General features: G+C 40.7%; 1 protein-coding gene across 1 annotated transcript in view; it reads right to left on the reverse strand.

The window, feature by feature from the left end:
• The window catches only part of scube3 (signal peptide, CUB domain, EGF-like 3), a 360795-nt gene that overhangs the window by 265164 nt on the left and 72158 nt on the right, over positions 1-23473 (reverse strand). Inside the window, exon 2 of the mRNA XM_043716904.1 lies at positions 305-427. Coding sequence (XP_043572839.1) covers positions 305-427 — 123 coding nt within the window. The remainder of the gene's footprint in view (positions 1-304; positions 428-23473) is intronic.

Here is a 23473-nt window from a genome sequence, read left to right on the forward strand (position 1 = left end):
ATTATTCATTCATTTTTCAGAAGGTTATGGTACTGTGGTCGCATAATTTAGACTGAAACTTTCTGTTTCAACTATTTCCAGTTGACATGTCATAGTGTGACAAACACTTTCTCCACAGTCTTGGTTTTGGCTAGTTCCAGTATAGGAAGTGCGCACAACAGGAATGTATAAACATCTAGCAGGGCGAGACTGACATGAATTTTCCTTATAATATTAATTGGTGTCATTGTAGCACAAATAAAGTCAAAACTTTGTTCTTTAGGTGATGCTGTTATGAGCTTTCTAACAGAGATCATGATATTACCTTCACATTGTTTGCCATCTCCTGTGTATCCAGACTTGCAGATGCATTTGTATGACTTGGGGGTGTTCTGACAGATAGCATCAATATGACAATTATCTGTTCCTTCAACACATTCATCAACATCTGAAACAGCAAAAATGAGATGTTAGAAAAGGATTATTATTATAGTGTGTTAACCATAATAATCTACTGTGGAATGTGAAAAATCCATTAGTCTTGGATCTAGTACTGCTTTGTCAGCACACAGACAGTTTTCCTATCTGCCTGCCATCTGATACAGAACAGTCTAACGCATGAAAAGACTTAATGTTAACTGACAGTAAGTAGTTTATTCAGGGCATTTTTTTGCTAAGTTCACTGTGTAAAATGAATGATCTTCACATTAGTCGGTTAGGTTTGAGATTCAACTCTGAGTAAACAAATTCTTCTCTCTTCAATATCACTGCGAGGAGAAAGGCCCTTGGTCCAAATCTAACACCCAACGCCATTCCCAAAAGCAACAGTCTGTATGAGATCCTGGTATTCACACTATTGTTGTTATCAACAGGTGAGGGTCTTTTGACGTAAGTTGCATTTTGATATGAGTTTAAAATGTAAGTTTGCAACCAATGGCCAGTGCCAAAGTTAACAGGAAAATCTGATGAGAGGAAGGAGAAAGCCCAGAACTAGGTGAGAAATTAACTTCATTTTGTTTTCATGATTTCCTTTGGGGCTAGGATCAGCGGACAGTGAAGATTATTGTCAGATCCTCAGGAGTTCCCCACCTGTCCTGATTACCTAGGTCCCAAATCTGGTATATCGATTCCTGTCAGAATTGAGTGAGTAGATTCTCTTTCGATAGCAAACAAAATTCAGGAATTAAAATGGCTTAATGTTCAGCCTATGCCAAACTTCCAGATAGAGCTAAAAATGGGTACCCAACTTTCCAACTTGCACAAAATCTGCTCTTAATACAAGTCACTACCATTGCAACCCAGTGCAAATTGGTTTGTAATTAGGCAACCTCATAAACTGGAGGTCTGGTGAGAGAAATGGAACTGGAGGAAAGGTGGTTCTCTGAAGGTTTGGTTACATCCAAAAGAGGTTTAAGACTGAAAGAAATTATTTAAAATTGCTTCTTCATTGAACAAATCAATTCAAACCATTTCTTGACAATTAATGAAAACAATGCAAGGATCATTCAAAAGAAAATTATTCAGGCCTCACAACAATAAAGACCAAATAATAGTAAAGACCAATACAGTCATAACGGCCAGAACAATTTCATTTGCAATCATCCTGGGTTAATAGAAATCTACCAGCGAAATGCAAAGAGAATTATAGAGGGAAAAATCATCCTGTATTCCTGATCCTAATCGCTATCCAATGACCTCCATATAGGTAAAGACACTTGCAGGAACACTGTGAAGAGGCGACTAAGTTTGATGTGTTGCCCAATACTATCCTTCCCCTCATGTCATAATCCAAAGAGTCAAATGGTAAAGGATGGAACTTGAGCTAACCTTTACACACCTTTATGAGAATGTATTTAAAGAGATACACAATACAAGCATGTACCTCATAATCCAACAATTACTTTAAATTAGCAAGGTCAATGCGTGTGCTTTCCTCAATCATGCTTTTCTTAAAGTTTACATCATGCAACAAGAAACAGTTACTGGTCTGACATTCAATGGGTATATTATCAGCTGGATTTTTCAGAGCTCTATAATTCCCAACCCAGTGAGGAAGTCAGGGGACAGTACATCAATGATCACGATGATTATGCCACAGCAATTTAACCAGGGGACTAGAGAATTGCAAACATCACACTCTTGTTCAAAAAAATTATAATATAATACAATTTTCACTGCACTTAGGTACACGTGACTACAATAAATCAAATCAAATAAACTAATTATAGACCTTGCAATTTAACTTCAGCAGAGGGAAGCTTCTAGAAACAACTTGGGATAGAATTAGTAGTCATTTAGAATATGGTGGGCTGTTTAGGAAGAGTCAGCATGGATTTCTAAAGGTGTGCTCATGTTTAACTAACTTTTTCTGGAGCTTTTTAAAAAAAGAAACAGAAAGGGTTGATGAGGGTAATGCCATTGATTTGATATATATAGCATTTCAAAAGGCATTCAATATGACATGTGGGTAACGTAATAGCTCATGGAATGAAAAAGGACAACAGCAATGTGGAAACTGAATGATAATCAATGGAGGAAGTTGGTGGAGTCAGTGCACAAGGTGTCGGTACTGGGATCTTTGCTTTTCCTGATATATAGGGGACAATTTTAAAGGATGCAGATGACATGGAGCTTGGAAAACTAGGCAACTGTGAGGAGGACAGTGTAGAACTCCAAAAGCATGTAGACAAGTTGGTGGAGTGGACAAATAGGTGTTGGACGAAGTTCATTTCAGAGAAATGAGGTGCTTTGTAGTTTGGGCAACATAAAACAGCGGATAACAGACATACGTCATGAATTCGACCTCAGATGGATTACTGTCTGGCCACAGGAAAGATGTGAATGCATCGGACAGAGCGCAGAAGAGTTTACAAGAATGGTTTCAGGGATGAGAACCTTCAGTGATGAGGAAAGATCAGAGAGGATCGTATTGGATTGTTTTTCTTGGAAAGCAAGCTAACAGGAGATCTGACAGAAGTTTTCAAAATCAGGAGAAATCTAGCTCGAGCAGACTGAAAGAAACTGCTCCTGCCATTGAAGGATGGAGAACGTGACAGCACAAATTTAAAGTGATTTGCAAACGTAGCAAATGGGAGGTGAGAAAAACCTTTGTCATCCAATTGGTGTTTGGGTCTGAAATGGACTCTCTGGAAGCATGGTGGAAGTGGGTTTAATTGAGGCATTCAAGAAGGCATTCCCTGATTGTCTGAATAGAAATAATGTGCAAGCAAGGGCATAGGGAGAAAGCACTAAGTCATAACGCTCACTTTTTTTTAAGATTAGATTCCCTACAGTGTGGAAACAGGCCCTTCAGCCCAACAAGTCCACACCGACCCTCCAAAGAGTAACCCACCCACGTCCATTTTCCTCTGACTAATGCACCTAACACTATGGGCAATTTAGCATGGCCAATTCACTGGCAAGCCAGTTCCAGAAGGATGGGCTGATTAATCTCCTTCAGAATGAAATGCCATTAGGTAAGCCTTCCATTGGTGTCTTTGTAAACAATCCTAGGGGCTGTGTAATCCTAGCAGCATCAGCCAAGAATAGTTGCCACAGGCAGACCAACCATGCTAATGAGCCCAGGTAGAGTACAAGCAGACCAACCATGGCCAGAAGCCCAACTAAATCTGAGGTGATAGGTGTCAGTGTGGGGAGTGGGAACTGGATTTTAGAAGTGCGTGAAGCGTGACAGGAGGGTGACCCTGACAGAGCTTGTCTCGAATAGGTCCAGGACATCAGGAAAGTAATTTACCTCTGTCCTGCCCAATACCGGCCTGCCTAGCTAAAGTTCAGCTGCCAGGCTTCCTGTCTCACAAGGGTCTCCCCATACTGTGGGGAACCAGCAGCCTCCAGTGGCAGGGCAAAGCTCTTATAGGGCCACAAATGCCTCACCTGTCTAAGGAAAATCTCAGGGAGGTCAGAGGTGGGCACAAGGTCTCCCACTGAATTTTACAAACCTCATTACCATCAAATCCACTGGCAAAGTAACATAGCATCCATAGTACAGAAACATACTTTAAACATTTGACAACTCTACAATTATTCTGCCTCTTTAGATATATATCATCTTTCGGATATGACATAATGCAATGCACCAGGATGGACGTTCCATTCTCTATACAAGATTGTTAAATTAAAGTTATTCCAGATTAATTTTAATGCCTGCTTCCACTCAAATACGTGTCAGGATTTCAGCAAAACCTCTGCCATGCACCAAATGAAGCTCTTTGTCCAGCTCATGACCGTTTACTAAATAAAAGTAACTTTGGGATCTGCACCGTATATTCTTTCCCCCACACCATTAGTCCAATTTAGACGGTTCATGCAGTCCACCATCTTGAACATGCAATTGACATCTGCACTTAAGCAGCTGCTTTTATGCATGTCCTACAATTGCTGCAACCCTCAATTCACAAGATCCTCCTGGAACATGCATTACCTGAGTATCCACTCTCGGCAGCTGGGGAGTTATTTTGATTGGCTTGTCACATATGTCACAATCATTTAATTACAGACCACAACACAAATCTTGAGCTTCTATACTCTACCCCACAGACAGCGGAGGTCTGAGGTCCTTTCCACAGAAGGAGCAGTATGACAGAAAATGTGAGGTCATTTAGGATTTGACCCACAGAATAATGATAGTGTCTATATTCTCCAAACACAACAACTCTGTTTGATAAACTGACATTTTATGCAGCATTTATTTCAGAGATCACCACATGATTCCTTTCACAAAGTCCGTTTCAGTTATGGGACTCTTAACATAAAACAGTCAAATTTTCAGTCATACGTTGTCCCTTAATTTGTCATTGGCAAATTCTCTTTGATTATTAATCAGTAAACTTTGTAGATGACCTAAGTCTGGCCCCTATTTATTTTCACATGATTTTGTCCACAATAAAGCTTTTGTCCATACTATATATTACTGTAGAAAGACTAAATATGTTTAGCAGTTTTATAAAAGTCTAGGATCAAGCTATTTCATCCCTTGTCCTGTAACTTGACATACAAAGTAACCAGTTCAAAGTCTAAAATTGGATATAGTGGTGCCCTCCAGACCTGCAGTATCTTAGGAGGATTTTTGACCGTTGACAAAGTACCAAAGTACAATACGGTTATGTCAAGTTCAGCAGGGAGGGAGGAGGGCAGAGGGTCTGGTCAGAGTCCAGCCTTAGGTGGGTGAAGAACAGAGAAAAGGTTGGATTAGCCACAGCCACAGTGGGCCAAGTACTGGAAAATGACTGGCATGAACACATTGGGCTGAAAGGGCTGTTTGCATGCTGTAAAAATTCTACGATTCTAAAATCGAATGAGCAAGTTGTCTCATTAACTTTAGGTAAATTTGATTTTTTCTCTCCCTGATTCTTGCCACCTAATGCCATTAAAACCTATTCAACACTCAAGAAATAACCAGCAAGGCTTACTAACTAAATACAATAAATTATTGGTAACTGCAGATCAATTCAATTTCCAAAAATAATTGCCTTTACTACACTCCATCAGCACCTAAAAACATCTCATTCCAATGATTTAATTTGAATTACAGTTTTGTTTCGAGATCTCAACGTGTTGTCATTGTCAAACTTGAAGTATGATATGATTAGGCAAGATTTAGGATGCACAGGTTAGGGAAGGAAACTGCAGGGGATGAGCACAATTAAAATGTGGAGTGTATTCAAGGAACAGCTACTGTGTATCCTTGATAAGTGTGTGCCTGTCAGGCAGGGAGGAATTGGTCAAGCGAGAGAGCTGTGGTTTACTAAGCAAGTTGAATCTCTTGTCAAGAGGAAGAAGAAGACTTATGTTAGGATGAGACGTGAAGGCTCAGTTAGGTGGCTTGAGAGTTACAAGTTAGCCAGGAAATACCTAAAGAGAGAACTAAGAGCCAGGAGGGGACATGAGAAGTCTTTGGCAGTTAGGATCAAGGAAAACCCTAAAGTTTTCTATTGTTATATCAAGAATATAAGAATGACTAGAGAAAGATTAGTGTGAAGGACTTTTGCCTGAAATGTCAATTCGCCTGCTCCTCGGATGCTGTCTGACCTGCTGTGCTTTTCCAGCACCTCACTCTTGACTCTGATCTCCAGCATCTGCAGTCCTCACTTTCTCCTACAGAAAGATTAGAGGCAATCAAGAATACTAATGGGAAGTTGTGCATGGAGATCGAGGAGATAGGGAAAGCACTAAATGAATATTGTTCGTCAGTATTCACACTGGAAAAAGACAACGTTGTCGAGGAGAATACTGAGATACAGGCTACTAGACTAGATGGGATTGACATTCGCGAGGAGGAGGTATTAGCAATTCCTGAAAGTGTGAAAATAGGTCAGGCCCCTGGGCCAGATGGGATTTATTCTAGGATTCTCTGGGAAGTCAGGGAGGAGATTGCAGGGCCTTTGGCTTTGGTCTTTATGTTGTCATTTTCTACAGGAATAGTGCCAGAAAACTGCAGGATGGCAAATGTTGTCCCCTTGTTCAAGAACGGGAGTAGAGAGACAACCCTGGTAATTATAGACCAGTGAGCCTTACTTTAGTTGTGAGTAAAGCATTGGAAAATGATGATAAGAGATATGATTTATAAACATCCAGAGAGGAATCAGTTGATTAGGGATCGTCAACACAGTTTTGTGAAGGGTAGGTCCTGCCTCACAAACCTTATTGAGTTCTTTGAGATGGTGGCCAAACAAGTGGATGAGGGTAAAGTGGTTGATGTGGTGTATATGGATTTCAGTAAAGCATTTGATAAGGTTCCCCATGGTAGGCTATTGTACAAAATGGGTGGCACAGTGGCTCAGCGGTTAGCACTGCTACCTCACAGCGCCAGGGACCCAGGTTCGATTGCAGCCTCAGGCAACTGTCTGTGTGTAATTTGCACATTCTCCCTGTATCTGCGTGGGTTTCCTCCGGGTGCTCCGGTTTCCTCCCACAATCCAAAAATGTGCAGGTCAGGTGAATTGGCTATGCTAAATTGTCCAAAGTGTTAGATGCATTAGTCAGAGGGGTGTGGGTTACTCTTCAGAGTGTCGGTGTGGACTTGTTGGGCTGAAGGGCCTGTTTCCACACTGTAGGGAATCAAATCTAATCTAAAAAATACAGAGGCATGGGTTTGAGGGTGATGTAGTGGTTTGGATCAGAAATTGGCTCGCTGAAAGAAGACAGAGGATGATGGTTGATAGGAAATGTTCATCCTGACATTCAGTTACTAGTGGTATACCGCAAGGATCTGCTTTGGGGCCGCTGCTGTTTGTCATTTTAAAAATGACCTAGATGAGGGCATAGAAGGATGGGTTAGTAAACTTACAGATGACACGAAAGGTCGGTGGAGTTGTGGACAGTGCCGAAGGATGTTGTAGGTTAAAGAGGGACACAGATAATCTGCAGAGCTGGGTTGAGAGGTGGCAAATGGAGTTTAAAGTGGAAAAATGTGAGGTGATTCACTTTGGAACCATCAAAAGGAATGCAGAGTACTGGGCTACTGGTAAGATTCTTGGTAGTGTAGATTAGCAGAGAGATCTTGGTGCCCATGTGCATAGACCCCTGAAAGTTGCCACCAAGGTTCATAGGGTTGTTAAGAAGACATAGGGTGTGTTAGCTTTTACTGGTAGAGGGATTGAGTTTCAGAACCATGATGTCATACTGCAACTGTACAAAACTCTGGTACGGCCACACTTGGAGTATTGCGTACAGTTCTGGTCACCGCATTATAGGAAGAATGTGGAAACTTTGGAGAAGGTTCAGAGGAGATTTATTAGGATTTTGCCTGGTATGGAGGGAAGGTTTTATGAGGAAAGGCTGAGGGATTTGAGGTTGTTTTTGTTAGAGAGAAGAAGGTTGAAAGGTGACTAAATTGAGAACTACAAGATACTCAGTGGGTTAGACAGGGTGGACAGTGAGAGCCTTTTTCCTCAGATGGTGATGGGGGATGAGGGGTCACAGCTTTAAATTGAGGGGTGATAGATATAGGACAGACGTCAGAGAGAGTTTCTTTACTCAGAATAGTAGGGGCGTGGAATGTACCACCCGCAACAGTAGTAGACTCACCAACTTTAAGGGTATTTAAATGGTCATTGCATAAACATATGGATGAAAATGGAATAGTGTTGGGCTTCAGATTGGTTCCACAAGTTGGCGCAATATTGAGGGCTGAAGGGCCTGTACTGCGCTGGAACGTTCAATATTCTGTAATACTTTCATAGATCTTAAATTTGCACTGTTCCTTATAATGTAATGAATCAATTGACTGTATCTTCCCAGAAACGCCAATTTCAAATGCCTGTTTTGTTCTTACAAGAGGAGGAACCTCTGCGTTTTTGAGAGGGGATTCTGATCAGGGGTCCCACAGAAACGTCCATTCTGGCAGTTGTCGTGTGTCAGAGAAAGACAAACCATACTGTCTTTTCACAGCAGGCAGTTGTCTTTTACTGAAACTTAAAGAGACAGGCAGGCACTTTGACAGCTGCTGTCAAACTGTAAGCATCTCAGAGAAGTGCAATGTTAGAGTGCCTGGACAGTAGGGTACCAGATGGGGAGGGTGCCAGGGTGTCAGGGAAGTAGGGTGCCTGTTGGGAAGGGTATTAGCTGGGGTGGGAGAGGTGGTAAGTGAGGGGGGCAGTAGGCAGCTAAGGGTTGTCATGATTTAGGGTAGGTTGGGTTAAGTGGGAGAGCGCATGTCCTGCAGATGAATTGGGGAGGGGGTGTGTGTCAATACCAGAGGAGAGGGTCAGGTTCAGCGACGGGGGGATGGGAATAGGTGAGGGGGTGAGAGCTCGACTCCAGCACCATGACAAGGGTGATCAGGCTGATCCTAACTAACTGTTATATTTAATCTCAAAGACTTTCAGAGGTTTTCAGTCATAGAGCAATTGCCCAGCCGAAAATTCTATTTCCTAGGAAATTTCTTTGGAGTTTGGTATGATGCAAGATTCCACAAGGCCCCCATGTGCATCTCCCATCCACACTGGAATAATGCCTGTCAGAAAATCTCCTCAACAACAATAGGACCAAACAAAGCTTGAAAATCTCAGCAGATCAAGCAGCACCTGTGGAGAGAAATTAGAGTTAAGATTTCTGGTCAATGACCTTTCACTAGAACTGAAGAGAAATGGAAATGTAAGATATTAAAAGTAAGTCAGTATAAGTGGGGTTAGAATAGGAAGAACAAAGAAGGTCAATGATAGGGTGAAGGATGGGGGAGATTAAACAACAATTTCATGATGTCCAACATTGGGAGCTTTCAAAACAGAAGGTTGTGTTCAACTGAGGTATGCATTGCCTCGTAAAGCCCATCTGAATACAACACAAAGGGCTAAGCATCATGCTGCTGGGAAGAATTGGTAGGGGTGACAGCAGCGACACATGCAGTGGGTTGGAAATATTGAAGGGCCTTATCCATTGTATTGGGTGAGTCTCCTCAGTCTGAATGTCATAAGCACCGGTGGGCAAGGTACCATCAATACAGCTGCTTCAGAGGCGGAGAAATTGAGAGGATGGAATGGAGTTTTTGCAGAACGCAGGAGGTGAGGAAGTGTACAAAAGGTAGCCGTGGTGGTGGTGGGGGGATGAGTTTGTAGTGAACATTAACAAATAGTCAATGTACAGAAATGGAGACAGAGGAGTCCAGGAAGGGAAGGGAAGGGAAGCATCAAAATTGGAGATGGGAGAAGGATGGAAATTGGAAACAAAGTTAATTAATTCACAGAATGGGAGCAAGAGGTATCACTATTGTAGTCATTAAAGCACTGGAAAATGAGAGATAATAGCTGCAGAATTACTGGAGTAATGAACATTCCATAATAAGATGAATGGAATTTAAATTGGAATCCATGAGGGTACATTGAAGTCAGAGAATTTTGCTGGTGAGGGAGACGTAGCTATGAAAACAAGTTTATTTTGGATATCCGATTTCTAGCATCCAAAGTAGTCTGGTTCTGTGATATGTTAATCAACCCGTCCCACAGAATGGCAAAGTATAAGTACTATCTACTATTACACATTTAAAGGGAACCCATGACCAGCAATTTTATTACAAGACTAAAGCTCCTTGTGATCATCATAACTTGTTCGGACTCACCTTCACCTTAATCCTCATTTTTACCCCCAACCTCAGAATTGTCTTCATGATACATCATTTCTGCTTTTGGGCAGTTCACCACAAATTAATACCTTGTCTCACACTTGAAACATTTATTAACTCTATGTGATTCCTTCATGTCTTATTATTTTTCCAATTATGCTCTGTGTAGTGATAGCCAGATCTTCCATTCTATTGATGCCTGTGTTAATATTTGGACTATTTTGAAACCATCAAGTTTTTTTGTCACCACGGACTGTCTCATTTCATCCATAAGCCCTTCTTCAGGAATCGGGCTTATGCCCGAAACGTCGATTCTCCTGTTCCCTGGATGCTGCCTGACCTGCTGCGCTTTTCCAGCAACACATTTTCAGCTCTGATCTCCAGCATCTGCAGACCTCACTTTCTCCTCATTTCATCCATGTAGGCTGAAGGAAATAATTGCTCATGTAAGAATATTTTTGAAAGCAGAAGTCTGAACTAATAGGGTCTGCTTCTCTGAAAAGCAAACAGCAGTTAGATCGGAATTCCTGTCAATATAAGACATCCTAATATGATATATCGATATCAATATTTCCAATATTGATAAAATCCTGACCATGCTTCAAAAGCATTTCACAGTTGTTTATGCTAGCAGATTTAACCCAAAATCTCCAACAGCTGTCCAAATCTTCATCACCATTCAACTGATGGATATCCATCTTACTAAACACATTACTGCAAATTTTACTTGTTACAAGGAGTGACAATACCAAGATCATAATTAAATTCATCTTTGGTAGGGACCTGTGTCCACATCAACCTAAATTATTCATTTGGTGATATGGTTCAGATTCTGAGGACATGAATTATGGTAATTATATAAATTAATTTACGCATGCTTTCTGACAGCTTTCAGAAAACAAACTATCAGGATATTCATTTCTCTTTAAGAATTTTTCTTGGCTTCTAACTTCTATTTTTAGTCAACACTCTTTGCTACCATGTTATACTTCAGAAAGCCTTGGGACGCAGGACAAACTGGAGCTTAATCTTTACACACTTTTGCGAGAATTTATTTCCAGAGATACACAGTACATTGCACATGGTCACAATGATGTAAAATATGGATTACTAATCGCTGAATTCCAACATCTCATTTCTTATTTGGGATTTTCATGACTGAAATGGTTTTAAACAAAAAGAAACCAGAAGCATAGAATTAAAGTGCTTCAGTAATGACCTGACAAAAAAAATTGACCAAACTTCAAGAAATTAATGTGGATTAAACAAAAGATAGCCTGAAGTGAAATTAATATTTTATCCAAGGTTAACGAAACTAGTTATCAACAACATCCTCCTCCATACACAAACACACAGGAGATATGAAAGGTCCTCATCTTCTATCCAATTTGCACCATTATGACAAACTTCTCATGCTGCAGATAAAACATCATCTGCAATTATCAACTCTGGACACAATTAATTCAGCAGAAGGAAAGTACAAACAAGGTGAGATTTCAAGAAGCTTTCTCTCTGATGGTGGAGGTGGGATAAATTTTAAACTGAAGAACTGAAAAAGAACACCCTTGATCTCTTCTCCAGCCAGGAAGAAAAGCTCAGGTACACCTGACTGGAAAGAAGCATCAGGAAACCAAGAACTTAAGAGACAATGGCAGTATTCAGAACTGCTGATGGTCCAAGAACCCAAATAACTAGCTGTGTGTCAGGTTGAAACCTAATGCATCATAGATACCCAATGGATCCTAAACTGTACATCCTCTTGTCTTCCTACTGTATCTATATGCATGTGCACGAGAATATAAGTGACATAAAGGCCATTGATGTCACATCTTTATTATTTTTCTCAGGGATAGTAGGTAATAAAATTTCTCTTCCATTCACTGAAGAAAACCTTGTAATTGGCTCCTTTTTGCCCACAATGAAAACAGCTAAATACATCTTAATTGAGGAAAGAGTTGTTTATGACAACTTAAAGCCAATTAGGAAGGTTTGATAAGAGGGGAGCTGATTCACCCATTCTTTCCTGCTTAGAACAACAGCCTAACCAAATACCAAGCAGATTCAATCTGTTCCTATTTATATTTTTTTAAGAATCCACCAGAAAAAGAACCAAATTAACAAGTAGCAGCCTCTTCCTGTTTATAAGGCCACACTGAATCTTCAGGTAGTTCCAGCCACTTGCGTACAATTCATATTCTATGAACACCCCAAAAAGCCCCATTGCTTGCTACAATATCAAAAGGTCACACTTGTTAATTTGAAATACCAGATCAAGGAAAGTTCTTTAGGAGGGCAAAATAAACTGGTAAAACAATATTAGCACAAAAATAAGATAAATTGAAAAGAATAAAGAAGGTCATCTCCCCAGAGACAGTGAATTAAGTAATCTTATTGTGAATGAAAAGAGCTGCAACTTATGAGCACAACAGCAAAATATCAGGAACTGTCACTGAATAAATATTAATTTATTGCACGTTCATGTTTGACAAAACCCTAAAAGCACCTTTGAATAACATCATTATAGTAACTAAATCCAAGTACAGTGTGATTCACTCTTCACCAATGAGTAAATATTATCTTCTCTTACAAAGCTTACTGACTTGAACATTCATTAAATGTGTTCCAAATGATGGCTGGGAAGCCATCTTGAATTTTCCAAATTGCTCTATTTGCTCTTCAGCCTGCAATTTGAAAATTATTGCTTGCAATCCAGAGGTCAAGGCCTCTTCAAACAGCTGTCTTTTTTTAACTGGAGAAAGTTATCTGATGCAATGAGAAGGCAACATTATTTTGCCAGGAAAAATGTTAACGTCTGAAACTTCTATTTCCATGTCTGGATTCATCATTTGCCAAAGTGTCTTGGCAAAACTAGGCTGGAGAAATGGACGTCCATTATAATGAACATAAACAGTGGTTACTTCACTGTGAATACCCTTAGGCGAGTACTCAATTACAGAAAAGAAAGATTCAATGGAAAAAAATACTACTCAGAAATTACAGCCATTTCTTGATTAAACATTTTGACTGTCTTTAGTGAAATATGTAATATGTGTACAGACTCCTTTCCATTTTGGAAAAAAACAAAATCAAATTCCTCCAAGTATAGGCATGCAAGCAAGATACTTTAAGAAAAATGTCACTATCCTGAAATTTCACCCTGAATACTAAATGCTAGTCAAGAGAGTTGATCATAAATGGAGAAAGTGTAATGAATACATGTGGTAACAAAATGTTGTAAGAATCCATTTCTATCAAGATACATAGATATTGCTAAGAAAATACACAATATGGGGACTCAGTCCTATCATTTACACATCTCACTCATTTGTCTTGTCGATTTCATATATTAAATAAATTATCTGAAGCAGTATGGAGAAAACCCTCCCAATACAATGCAATTCTCTGTGTCAGAGCATCAAACAAGTGGCAACACTGAGTCTGCTACCACATGGTTCCCAGGAAAACATCTTTCCTAGACAGTATCTGCTTGAACACTAGTTTCCGCACTAAAGATGATATATTGGGAGAGTTTTGAAAGACACCTTAAAAATGATGAAATGAAGCACAGCGCAAGCTTGAAGAACCGCACCTGATTTTCCATGTAGACATTTTGCAGCCTTGAGGTCTCAAACACTGCTTTCTATAACTTCAGAAACTGACCACATTATATCTGTTCTCCACTTTGTCTACATTGGCACCCCTTGACCCGTAGCCCTGTCTGCTTTGCTTTTAGCTCCTGTCATGCTCCTTTTCACACTATAACTGACATCCATTTTACATCTCTTTTTCTCTGTCATTACCATTAACAACCTCCCTATCTTTTATAGTGGGGCTCTACACAAAGATACCTTGCTCCTTCTCTGCCACTGTCAAAAATATATAAAAGAAGACATTGTACAACACCTTTCACTGAAGAAGTCATTCTGGATCTGAAATGTTAAACCTGCTTCTCTCTCCACAGATGCAGCCAGACCTGCTGAGTTTCTCTTGCATTCTGTGTTCATTTCAGATTTCTAGCATCTGCAGTATTTTGCTTTTATTGAAAACATTGAACAAGACTCCAATCTTTGCAAGTTCGCATTAACTCAACAAGCCAAGATATTGAGGCAGACTTTACTCAACAAGGCTTTGCTGCAATGTCTCACTCAGTAGGATCACAATCAACAACAGAAGGCTGAGATTAGAGGAGTTCACGGTTTCCCTCTAATCCCATGAGTCACAATATAAATTTAAATGCTTTATCCAATGATCGATATGGCAAATTACATACTTTATCTGTATTAGATTCAGAATAAAAAGATCCATCAAACAAGTTTCTTCAATAAATGACGATATGTTTAATCTACTGTGAAAACAGGACTTACTTGACAAAGAAGTAAAGGAGATTAGCATATAGTTTGAAATAGGAAAGTATAAATGCTTAGCCTTTTAAATAACTTAACACATGCAAATGTATCAATCAAAAAGGAAAGAAATGAACTTTCTCTGAAGATATTAATTTTGAAAAAAAATCTCTGGCCACATAATAGTTTTGCAGGAAAAAAAAAGATCACGAATTCACAATTCTCATCTACCTGCTATAGGAAGGTTGTTGTGAAACTTGAAATGGTTCAGTAAAGCTTTACAAGGATGTTGCCAGGTGTGGAGAGTTTGAGATGTAGGGAGAGGCTGATAAGTTGTGGCATCAGAGGCTGAGGGGTGATCTTATGGAGGTTATTAAATCACGAGCAGAATGTATAGGGTAAGTAGACCCTGGGGTGGGGAAGTCCAGAACTAGAGGGCATAGGTGAGAGGGGAAAGATTTAAAAGGGACCTAAGGGGCAGAGAGTGGTGCGAGTATGGAATGAGCTGCCAGAGGAAGTGGTGGAGGCTGCTACAATTACAACATTTAATTAGGATCTGGATTGGTATATGAATAGGAAGGGTTTAGAGGGATATGGGCCAAGAGCGGGCAAAAGGGACTAGATTAATTTAGGTTGTCTGGTCAGCATGTACAAGTTGGAACCAAGTGTCTGTTTCTGTGTTCTACATCTCTATGATTCTATGAGTCTGATTGAAATTTTCAAGATCGCTTTCAGTTGGCATCTTTGCACACATAGATATGTTACATAAACAATTCTCACTGCGATCTTTATCACATTTCGCTGAGGAGACATCAAGAATTCTGCAGGATTTCAGATGAGAAGCTGCATCAGGTTTTTCAGGTCTCACATTGAAATCTCCAAAAGGGTTTTCTGAGCAAGGCAGAGGTTGAACAGGGTAGCTTCTCTTCTCTGATTGGCCAGCAGCTTCAGGCTGCCTGTGTTGACGTCAGTGAAGTGGGCACAATATCCACCTTTGCTTGCTTTTCAGGTCCTAATGAGGTGAATGGTGGACAATCCAGTGAGTTATCTCCTCAGTGATGGTGGTGTGTTCGTGTAAACAAGCTCAGTGCAACATTTAAAAATAAAAGAGAAAATGGCACCTCTAGTGCCACAAGGTTAGCACACCATGAATATCCAAGCAAGAGAATGAGGGAGAATTCAGCTGTCACCGCACTATTGTCCAAAAGCAGACTTTATGCCTCAGTGATCCCAGGGGATCAGACTTGGTTTTATTTCCACCACAGATCTTGATGTGGATGGAAAGGGTGGATGGAGGAGAAGACATCATTTGTAAGGGAGGTTTCCACCCAGTTGCCCCACTTCTATTTGTTTCCTGTCCATCAAGACGAATATCTTGCATATCCTCAGGAAAAGTGGTTCAAAGCCTATTGAGTACTTCTAAAACACAGAATTGTATTGTAGGCAAAAAAAAACAGCCCATAGGCACACAACAAAGTTTCACAAACAGCAGTGAGATGACTGGCCCAATAATGTTTTGGCTGAGTTGGTTGAGAGGCAAGACATCACCAGAGCATCAGGAGAAATGGTCTGATCTTCTTCCAAATAACAGGAGAAGATCCTTTATATCCATCTGAGAAGGTAGATGGAGATGGATTGCATTGCCTGCTAAGGTGAAAGAAATAGGTCCAAGAATTCCCTTCAAAAAGGTTCGGAATACTTGAAAAAAAATTTACTCAACAACAGAGAAGATATAGGAGTGCTGGACAAATCGGATAGTTCTTCCAAGGGGCTGACTGATGCAGGTATGATGAACAGAATGGTTTTCTTCTATTCTGTATTATTCAAGAATTGTATTGTAGCCGAACTGAAATCTAGACCACTGGCTTAATGTAGTTATTCAAAATGGAGTTGACATTTCAGGTCAATAATTTTTCATCAGTTTGGCAGGTTGACCAAATCCTCTCTCCTGCAGCTTACAACACCCTCCCTAGTAGGGCCATAGAGTCTAGTGCTGAACTACGTCAGCATTCAGGAAGGTTCTCGGTTTAATCATGAAAACAATTGGAGTTTAGTCAGGCAGAGTGGAAAGGGAGGGATGAGTGGTTGGGAGAGGAACAAGCAAGAAGGGGAAGGGAACAGGAGACAACATTTCGACTCCATGAAGCAAAAAGAGCACAACTGGTGAGACAGCATCCGAGGAACATGAAAGTCAATGTTTCAGGCTGAAAAGGGTTTCGGCCCAAAATATTGACTTTCCTGCTCCTCAGATACTGTCTAACCTGCGGTGATCTTCCAGCTTCACATCTATTGACACGGACGTCCAGCATCTGCAGTCCTTACTGTCTCCTACACACAATATTTCTACTCCTGATCAGTGAAGCATCACAGAGTAGCTCCTTATAGATATCAAGTAAAGGCAGGTTCAAGAACATTGGCGACATTCTGCACAAACTGGATAGCCAAGTATTACTTATCATCAAAGCTCATCTATGAATAACAGCCACTATGTAAACCATTGGAGAGTGACCAGCTCTCTAAATGAAACTCTAGTTGGGGTGTTCAAGATCTGGGAATGGAATAACCTGAGTCAGAAAGAAAAAAGGTTGTACAGAAGAAGCAGATTCAAATTCCCTTTCCCTCTCTTTCACATTTATTGTCCAATTTCAAAAGCAGTCATGATCAGGGGCAAGGGAATCAGGTGGGATTCACTAGACTTCTACAGCTGAGCAGAATGGATCTATTGGTGGCTTGAAATGAATAAACGAGGGAATAGAATTGGATGAGAAAGAAGAGGAAAATGCCAAGTGACCTGATAAAGGTCTGAAATGAATCTTTTCAGAGTGTGGTGGTGTTTTGTTTTCTGACTAATGCATTTCACAATGTTTGCATTGAATCAGAACAGGCACTCAACAGAACACTGTCTGACCACAATTATAATAACAAGCCTTGCTCATTGCTCCATCTGTTATGAAGAAGTGACGCGAAACACAGTCTGTCTCTGTGCTGAAAATGTGTTGCTGGGAAAGTGCAGCAGGTCAGGCAGCATCCAAGGAGCAGGAGAATCGACGTTTCGGGCATGAGCCCTTCCTCATTCCTGAAGAAGGGCTCATGCCCGAAACGTCGATTCTCCTGCTCCGTAGATGCTGCTGGACCTGCTGTGCTTTTCCAGCAACACATTTTCAGCTCTGATCTCCAGCATCTGCAGTCCTCACTTTTTCCACAGTTTGTCTCTGTGTAAACACAGGGAAAAAACGAGTTCTGCCTTAGTTTATCATCCATATACCCTCCGTAGAAGTTGAAAAGTATACTGGGGGAGGATATCCAGTATTCACCATGAAATAATGCAAAGATTCCTTTCATCTGATTTTACATGGTATGTCAAGCTGATTGAAACCTTGCTTTTTGCCATAATGTAAACAAGACATCTGAAGATATTCCGGATTATCTACTGCACAAATAATGTAAGAAATGGTATTGGTGCCAAAATAAAACTAGATTGCTTTTAAATTTTAATGAACAATTCATATTATTCTGTTAAGTGTTACGTTAAAAAATAAAAAATAATCTATTTCCAAAATCTCTGTGCCTGAGGCAACAGATATATAATCAAAACACATTTATTTATTATTACAACACTAAATCCCACCACATACATACACATACCTGTCAGGTAAAGTGAAAGACTGTGAAAAATGAAGAGCTATCCATAGATGCTGCTGGAACACAAATACTGAAGCTATTAGTGTTACATCAAAGAATTCAAATAAACCCAGGAAAGACTGGCATAATTCCCCTGTTGTGAGGATTTAGACAAATGGACACATTTTAAGTGTTCATTTTTATCCAGTTATTATTGCGCAAGGTGGCTGTTGCACTTCACATTATCTGCCAATTTTGACCCAACTGTTACATCCCAACCAGAGTTTAGTAGCTATCCAAATCACTCCCTTGTCACAGTTGATCAATCAAGCCCACAAGTCAAGATTCTGTCAACAGTATCAGAAGGTTGAATCATATCACAATTAGCAATATTAAATGGAAATCAGCAAAATCACCTTCTCAACAATATCCCCATAATTGCCCGCAAGCCCGACACACACAAACATTTTGATAGGTCACTGATCCAGGTGAGAAGTGACTCATGCATTCCCAAAATACAGCATCCCAAAGGGATTTAAAGAGCTAATCAAGCAATGTCCAGTTCCTCCACTGCAATCCCTTCTCATGCCTAAGTGGATAAGTATATCATGAGACAACTGTCAGTAGTCAGTCTGCAGGAACTGTTGATTCAGCTGTTACATGTCATTATCACTTCCTCACTTCACCAATTTACCAATCCCTCCACATAATTTCCTGAACTCTATTTAACAAAGCTTAATATTTAAAGAACAGTACTCAACAAAGCTGAAAAGTAATTCATCATAATTATTTGTGAATTTTCATTGTGCGAATATTACAATATTTTGTTATAAATTCACAGATTTAGTCACCTCAATCTGCCCTGACCAAATTGCAACTATGGCCAACTATACCCAAATCCCTGCCCGTGCTACAGGTCGTTCTGTTATAACACGACTGATGAATTGGGGACACTGTTTCTAAAGTGCAAAGTTTTAAAGCATGTATTGATTATAATGAGATTCCGGCCCCATTAGTTTAAATGGTGCTGCAATTATGCTATTTTCTTAATACCACGAAATTGCATAAGAATGGAACTACCGCGTTATAGCAGAACTGACTGTATTTGAGTAGTGTGGGAACTTTAGAATTGTCAGATTAGTACCACCCACTTCCACCTCTTTCTTTCCAGCCCCTACCAGGCTGACAACACAAATCCAGCTGAGATCAAACCCTGTACACCTCAAATTTATTGTACATCTGCCACTAAACATACAACATTACTCCTGCATGGTATTACTTTTGTTTGCCAGCAGCTCATAAATGATAGTCTCATGAATGGAAATCTCATGTAAGTGCAGTGGCATTGCTGCCATCTGTACCACTACCGAAACAGTTGCAGTTCAGGCAAACCTTCAACTTCAACAGTATCACCGCATTATCCAACACAGTGAAACATAACTCTGAAGAAGCAAGCAGGCATGAACTAGGCTTGGCTGTGCTAATCACAACACAATGGGTGAGTTTAAACCGCACTAAAAAAAAAGAAATGCATCGCTGATTAGAGGAATGAAACTATTAGTCCATTTACATTATGAGGCAAAAATAATAAATTAGTGTGTGAAATGTAAGTTTAGTAATCCCATTGATACAGATTGATTGCTGCAACCAATAGGCTAGAAGAAATGATGTCATCATCACCACATTATCCTCTGTGGGATTTTGTTGTCTGCTGGATTTCTTACAGGACAACATTGACTCCACGTTGTCTGGTTGGCTTTCTCTGTTAGAAATTCAAAAATGCCTAAATTCTTTTCCAAACAGACTGAGAGCAGGAAGGAGTCTTGCTGCAATAGGTTATGACTTTAGTTAATTGCATGAAAAACTGTCAGACATTCTCATGTAGGGATTGTGGGTTTAGAAGCAGGGAGGAGAAATGATCATCTGTTCACTCTAAACATAAGACCATAAGAAATAGGGACAGGGGTGAGCCATTGGGCTCCTTGAGCCTGCCTGACCATTCAAATGGATCATGGCTGATCTGATATTCTTCATATCCACTTTCCTACCAGTTCCCCATAACCGCTGATTCCCCTACTAACCAAAAATCTATCTAACTCTGCCTTAAATATCCTGCAAAAAGTGCCAAAGACACTCAGCCCTCTGACAGAAGAAATTTCTTTTCATCTCAGTCTTAAATTGAGACCTCTTTGTTCTGAGTTAACGCCTTCTGGTCCTAGACTCTCCCATGAGGGGAAACATTTTCTCAGCATTTACATTGTTAAGCCCCTTACTTTTCTATATGTTTCAATGAGATCATCTCTCATTCTTCTAAACTTCAGTAAGTATGCTAACCAGTTTAATCTTTGTTTATAAGATAATCCCTCCACACCAGGGATCATCCTAGGTGAATGTTCGCAGAACTGCTTCCAATGAAATAATATTATTTCTTGGATAACGGCATCCAAACTGCTCCAGATGTGGTCCCACCAGCACCTTGTACAGTTGCTGTAAGATATCCCTCCTCTTATACTCCAACTACATTGAAATAAGGGCCAGTATTCCATTACCTGCTGCACCTGTGTGCTAGCTTCCTATGTTTTGAACACAAGTCCCCCCAGAGGCCTATGCGTTACAGCTTTCTGCAGGTTTTCATAATTTAATGTCACGTCATACATTTTCCAAAAGTTTCAAGGTGGGACCAAACTTAGAGTTTCACTTTCTCCTGTAGAATGGCTCATTCATGAAACCTGTCTCTTAGAAAAAAAACAGCTGATGCTACATTATCCGCTTCAAAAGGAGAGCTAGATAAATACCTGACTCAGTGCGATGCTAGAGACTACAGGCCAAGGAATGATGAAAGATGGCCAAATTAATCCGAGTGCTTTCTGAGTTGCTGTGCCTGGGAGGGTGGTGTTGACAGCACTGTTTGCAGTTCGGAGCACCTTACCACGTAACAAATCCCTAGCCTGGAGGGAGTATGAAGAATGATAACGAGCATAATGGATGAGCTTTGAGGAAGGACCGATCGGGTTGGTTACGTTGGAAAAATCAGCAGCAAAAGAGACCTTGCAGAATTATTTTTTAACATTTCAGTAGCCTCTCCAAATTGTATCTCAGAATGGTCTATATTAACACATTCTGGAATGGATTCAATGTTGTCACGTCAATGTGAATACAGTTAAGATTTAAGTGACTTCTGTGCATAATCTAAGGTGCATGCTTCACAGAAGTACTGAGGGAGAGTTGTACTGTAACAGGCAACTTCAATTTAAATGTTAAACCAAAGCTCTATCAACCCTCTTTGTGGATGTAAAAGATCACCTGAAACCATTTGAAAGTAAGCAGGTTGATTCTGCTGATAATCCCTATTTTTGACTCTTAAGATAAGTCAAACCAGGGCAGGACTTGCACAATTAATGATTGGGACCTGGGGTGTGTTGTTGAACATAGGGACCTAGTCGTGCAGATTCATAGCTCTTTGAAAGTGGAGTCAAAGGTAGACAGGTTGGCGAAGAAGGCATTTAGCTCACTTGCCTTTATTGGTCAGTGCCAGGAGAAAGTGAAGACTGCAGATGCTGGAGAGTCAGATTCAAAAGGGTGGCACTGGAAAAGCACAGCAGGTCAGGCAGCTTCCTGGGAGAAGGAAGGTTGACATTTTAGGCATAAGCCCTTCATCATCATTCCTGCTGAAGAGCTCATGCCCGAAACATCAATCCTCTTGCTGCTCGGATGCTGCCTGACCTGCTGTGCTTTTCCAGCAACACATTTTTCGACTCTTCATTGGTCAGTGCATTGAGTATAGGAGTTGGGAAGTCATGTTATGGCTATAGAAGCTGAAAGTGTGTTGCTGGAACAGCGCAGCAGGTCAGGCAGCATCCAGGGAACAGGAAAATCGACATTTCGGGCATAAGCCCTTCTTCAGGAATGAGGAAAGTGAAGACATTGATGAGGCCACTTTTAGAATAATGCACACAATTCTGGTCATTCTGCTATCAGAAGGAAGTTGTTAAACTAAAAAGGGTACAAAAAAATTACAAGGATGTTGCCGGGACTGGAAAGTTGAGTTATAAAGAGAGGCTGGATAGGCTGGGTCTTTTTTCCTGGAATTTTGAAGGTTAAGGGGTGACCTTACAGAGATTTATAAAATCATGAGGGATATGGATAAGGTGAATAGCCAAGGTCTTTTCTCCGGTCCAAAACTAGAGGGCACAGGTTTAAGGTGAGAGGGGAGAGATTTAAAAGGGACCTGAGGGACAAGTTTTTCACACAGACAGTGGTGTGTGTATGGAATTAGCTGCCAGAGAAAGTAGTAGATGCAGGTACAATTACATCTTTTAAAAGACATTTGGACAGGTACATAAATAGGAAAGGTTCAGAGGGATATGGGTTAAATGCAGGCAAATCAGACTAGGTCATCTATAACCTAGTCGTGGGCGGCACGGTGGCACAGTGGTTAGCACTGCTGCCTCGCAGCGCCAGAGACCCGGGTTCAATTCCCGACTCAGGCGACTGACTGTGTGGAGTTTGCACATTCTCCCCGTGTCTGCGTGGGTTTCCTCCGGGGGCTCCGGTTTCCTCCCACAGTCCAAAGATGTGCAGGTTAGGTGAATTGGCCATGCTAAATTGCCCGTAGTGTTAGGTAAAGGGGTAAATGTAGGGATATGGGTGGGTTACGCTTCGGCGGGTCGGTGTGGACTTGTTGGGCCGAAGGGCCTGTTTCCACACTGTAAGTAATCTAATCTAATCTAATCTAATCTAATAACTCTACAACTTTATAACTGCACCCAGAAATTGTCCAGCTGTTTCCAACTACTAGAGAAAAGCAGAATAGCAATAAAACTGTATTGGCCATCCAGGACTGACCTACACACCTGACAAAAACAAAGATGCAGCCTTCCTAGTCAAAGAAGCTCTCCTACTATTATCCAGGACTGGTGTCAAAATTGTGGAAACAGAGATTGACATAATTATGCTTACGAAGTCACACCTTATAAACAACGTCCTCTTTCACTATCTCTGCATACATCCTGTCCCTCCAGCAGGGCAGACCCACAAGGATGGTGGCACAGTGATATACATCCGGGAGGGAGTCATCCTGGGAGTTCTCAATGTTGATCCAAGACCCCAATGTGTCTCGTAGCATCAGATCAAATATGGGCAAGGAAACCTCATGCTACTTATATCTCCCAGCCATCCTGATCTAAAGACTCAGTGCTCCTCCATATTGAAGACCAATTGGAAAAAGCATTTGAGCAGCAAGAGCACAATATGTACTGGACAGGGGCAGGGGACACATCAATGTTTGGGCAGGGGGGCATCAATGCCAATCACAATGAGTTGCTTGACAACAGTGTTACTAACCAAACTATATTCAGGATACATCTACCAAACAGGGCGTGCAGTATGTAGTGAGAGAGCAAACAAGAGGGATAAACCTACTTAATCTCATCCTCATTAATCTACCTGTTGC

This window comes from Chiloscyllium plagiosum, chromosome 26 (assembly GCF_004010195.1).
Source record: "Chiloscyllium plagiosum isolate BGI_BamShark_2017 chromosome 26, ASM401019v2, whole genome shotgun sequence".
Taxonomy (NCBI): Eukaryota; Metazoa; Chordata; class Chondrichthyes; order Orectolobiformes; family Hemiscylliidae; genus Chiloscyllium; species Chiloscyllium plagiosum.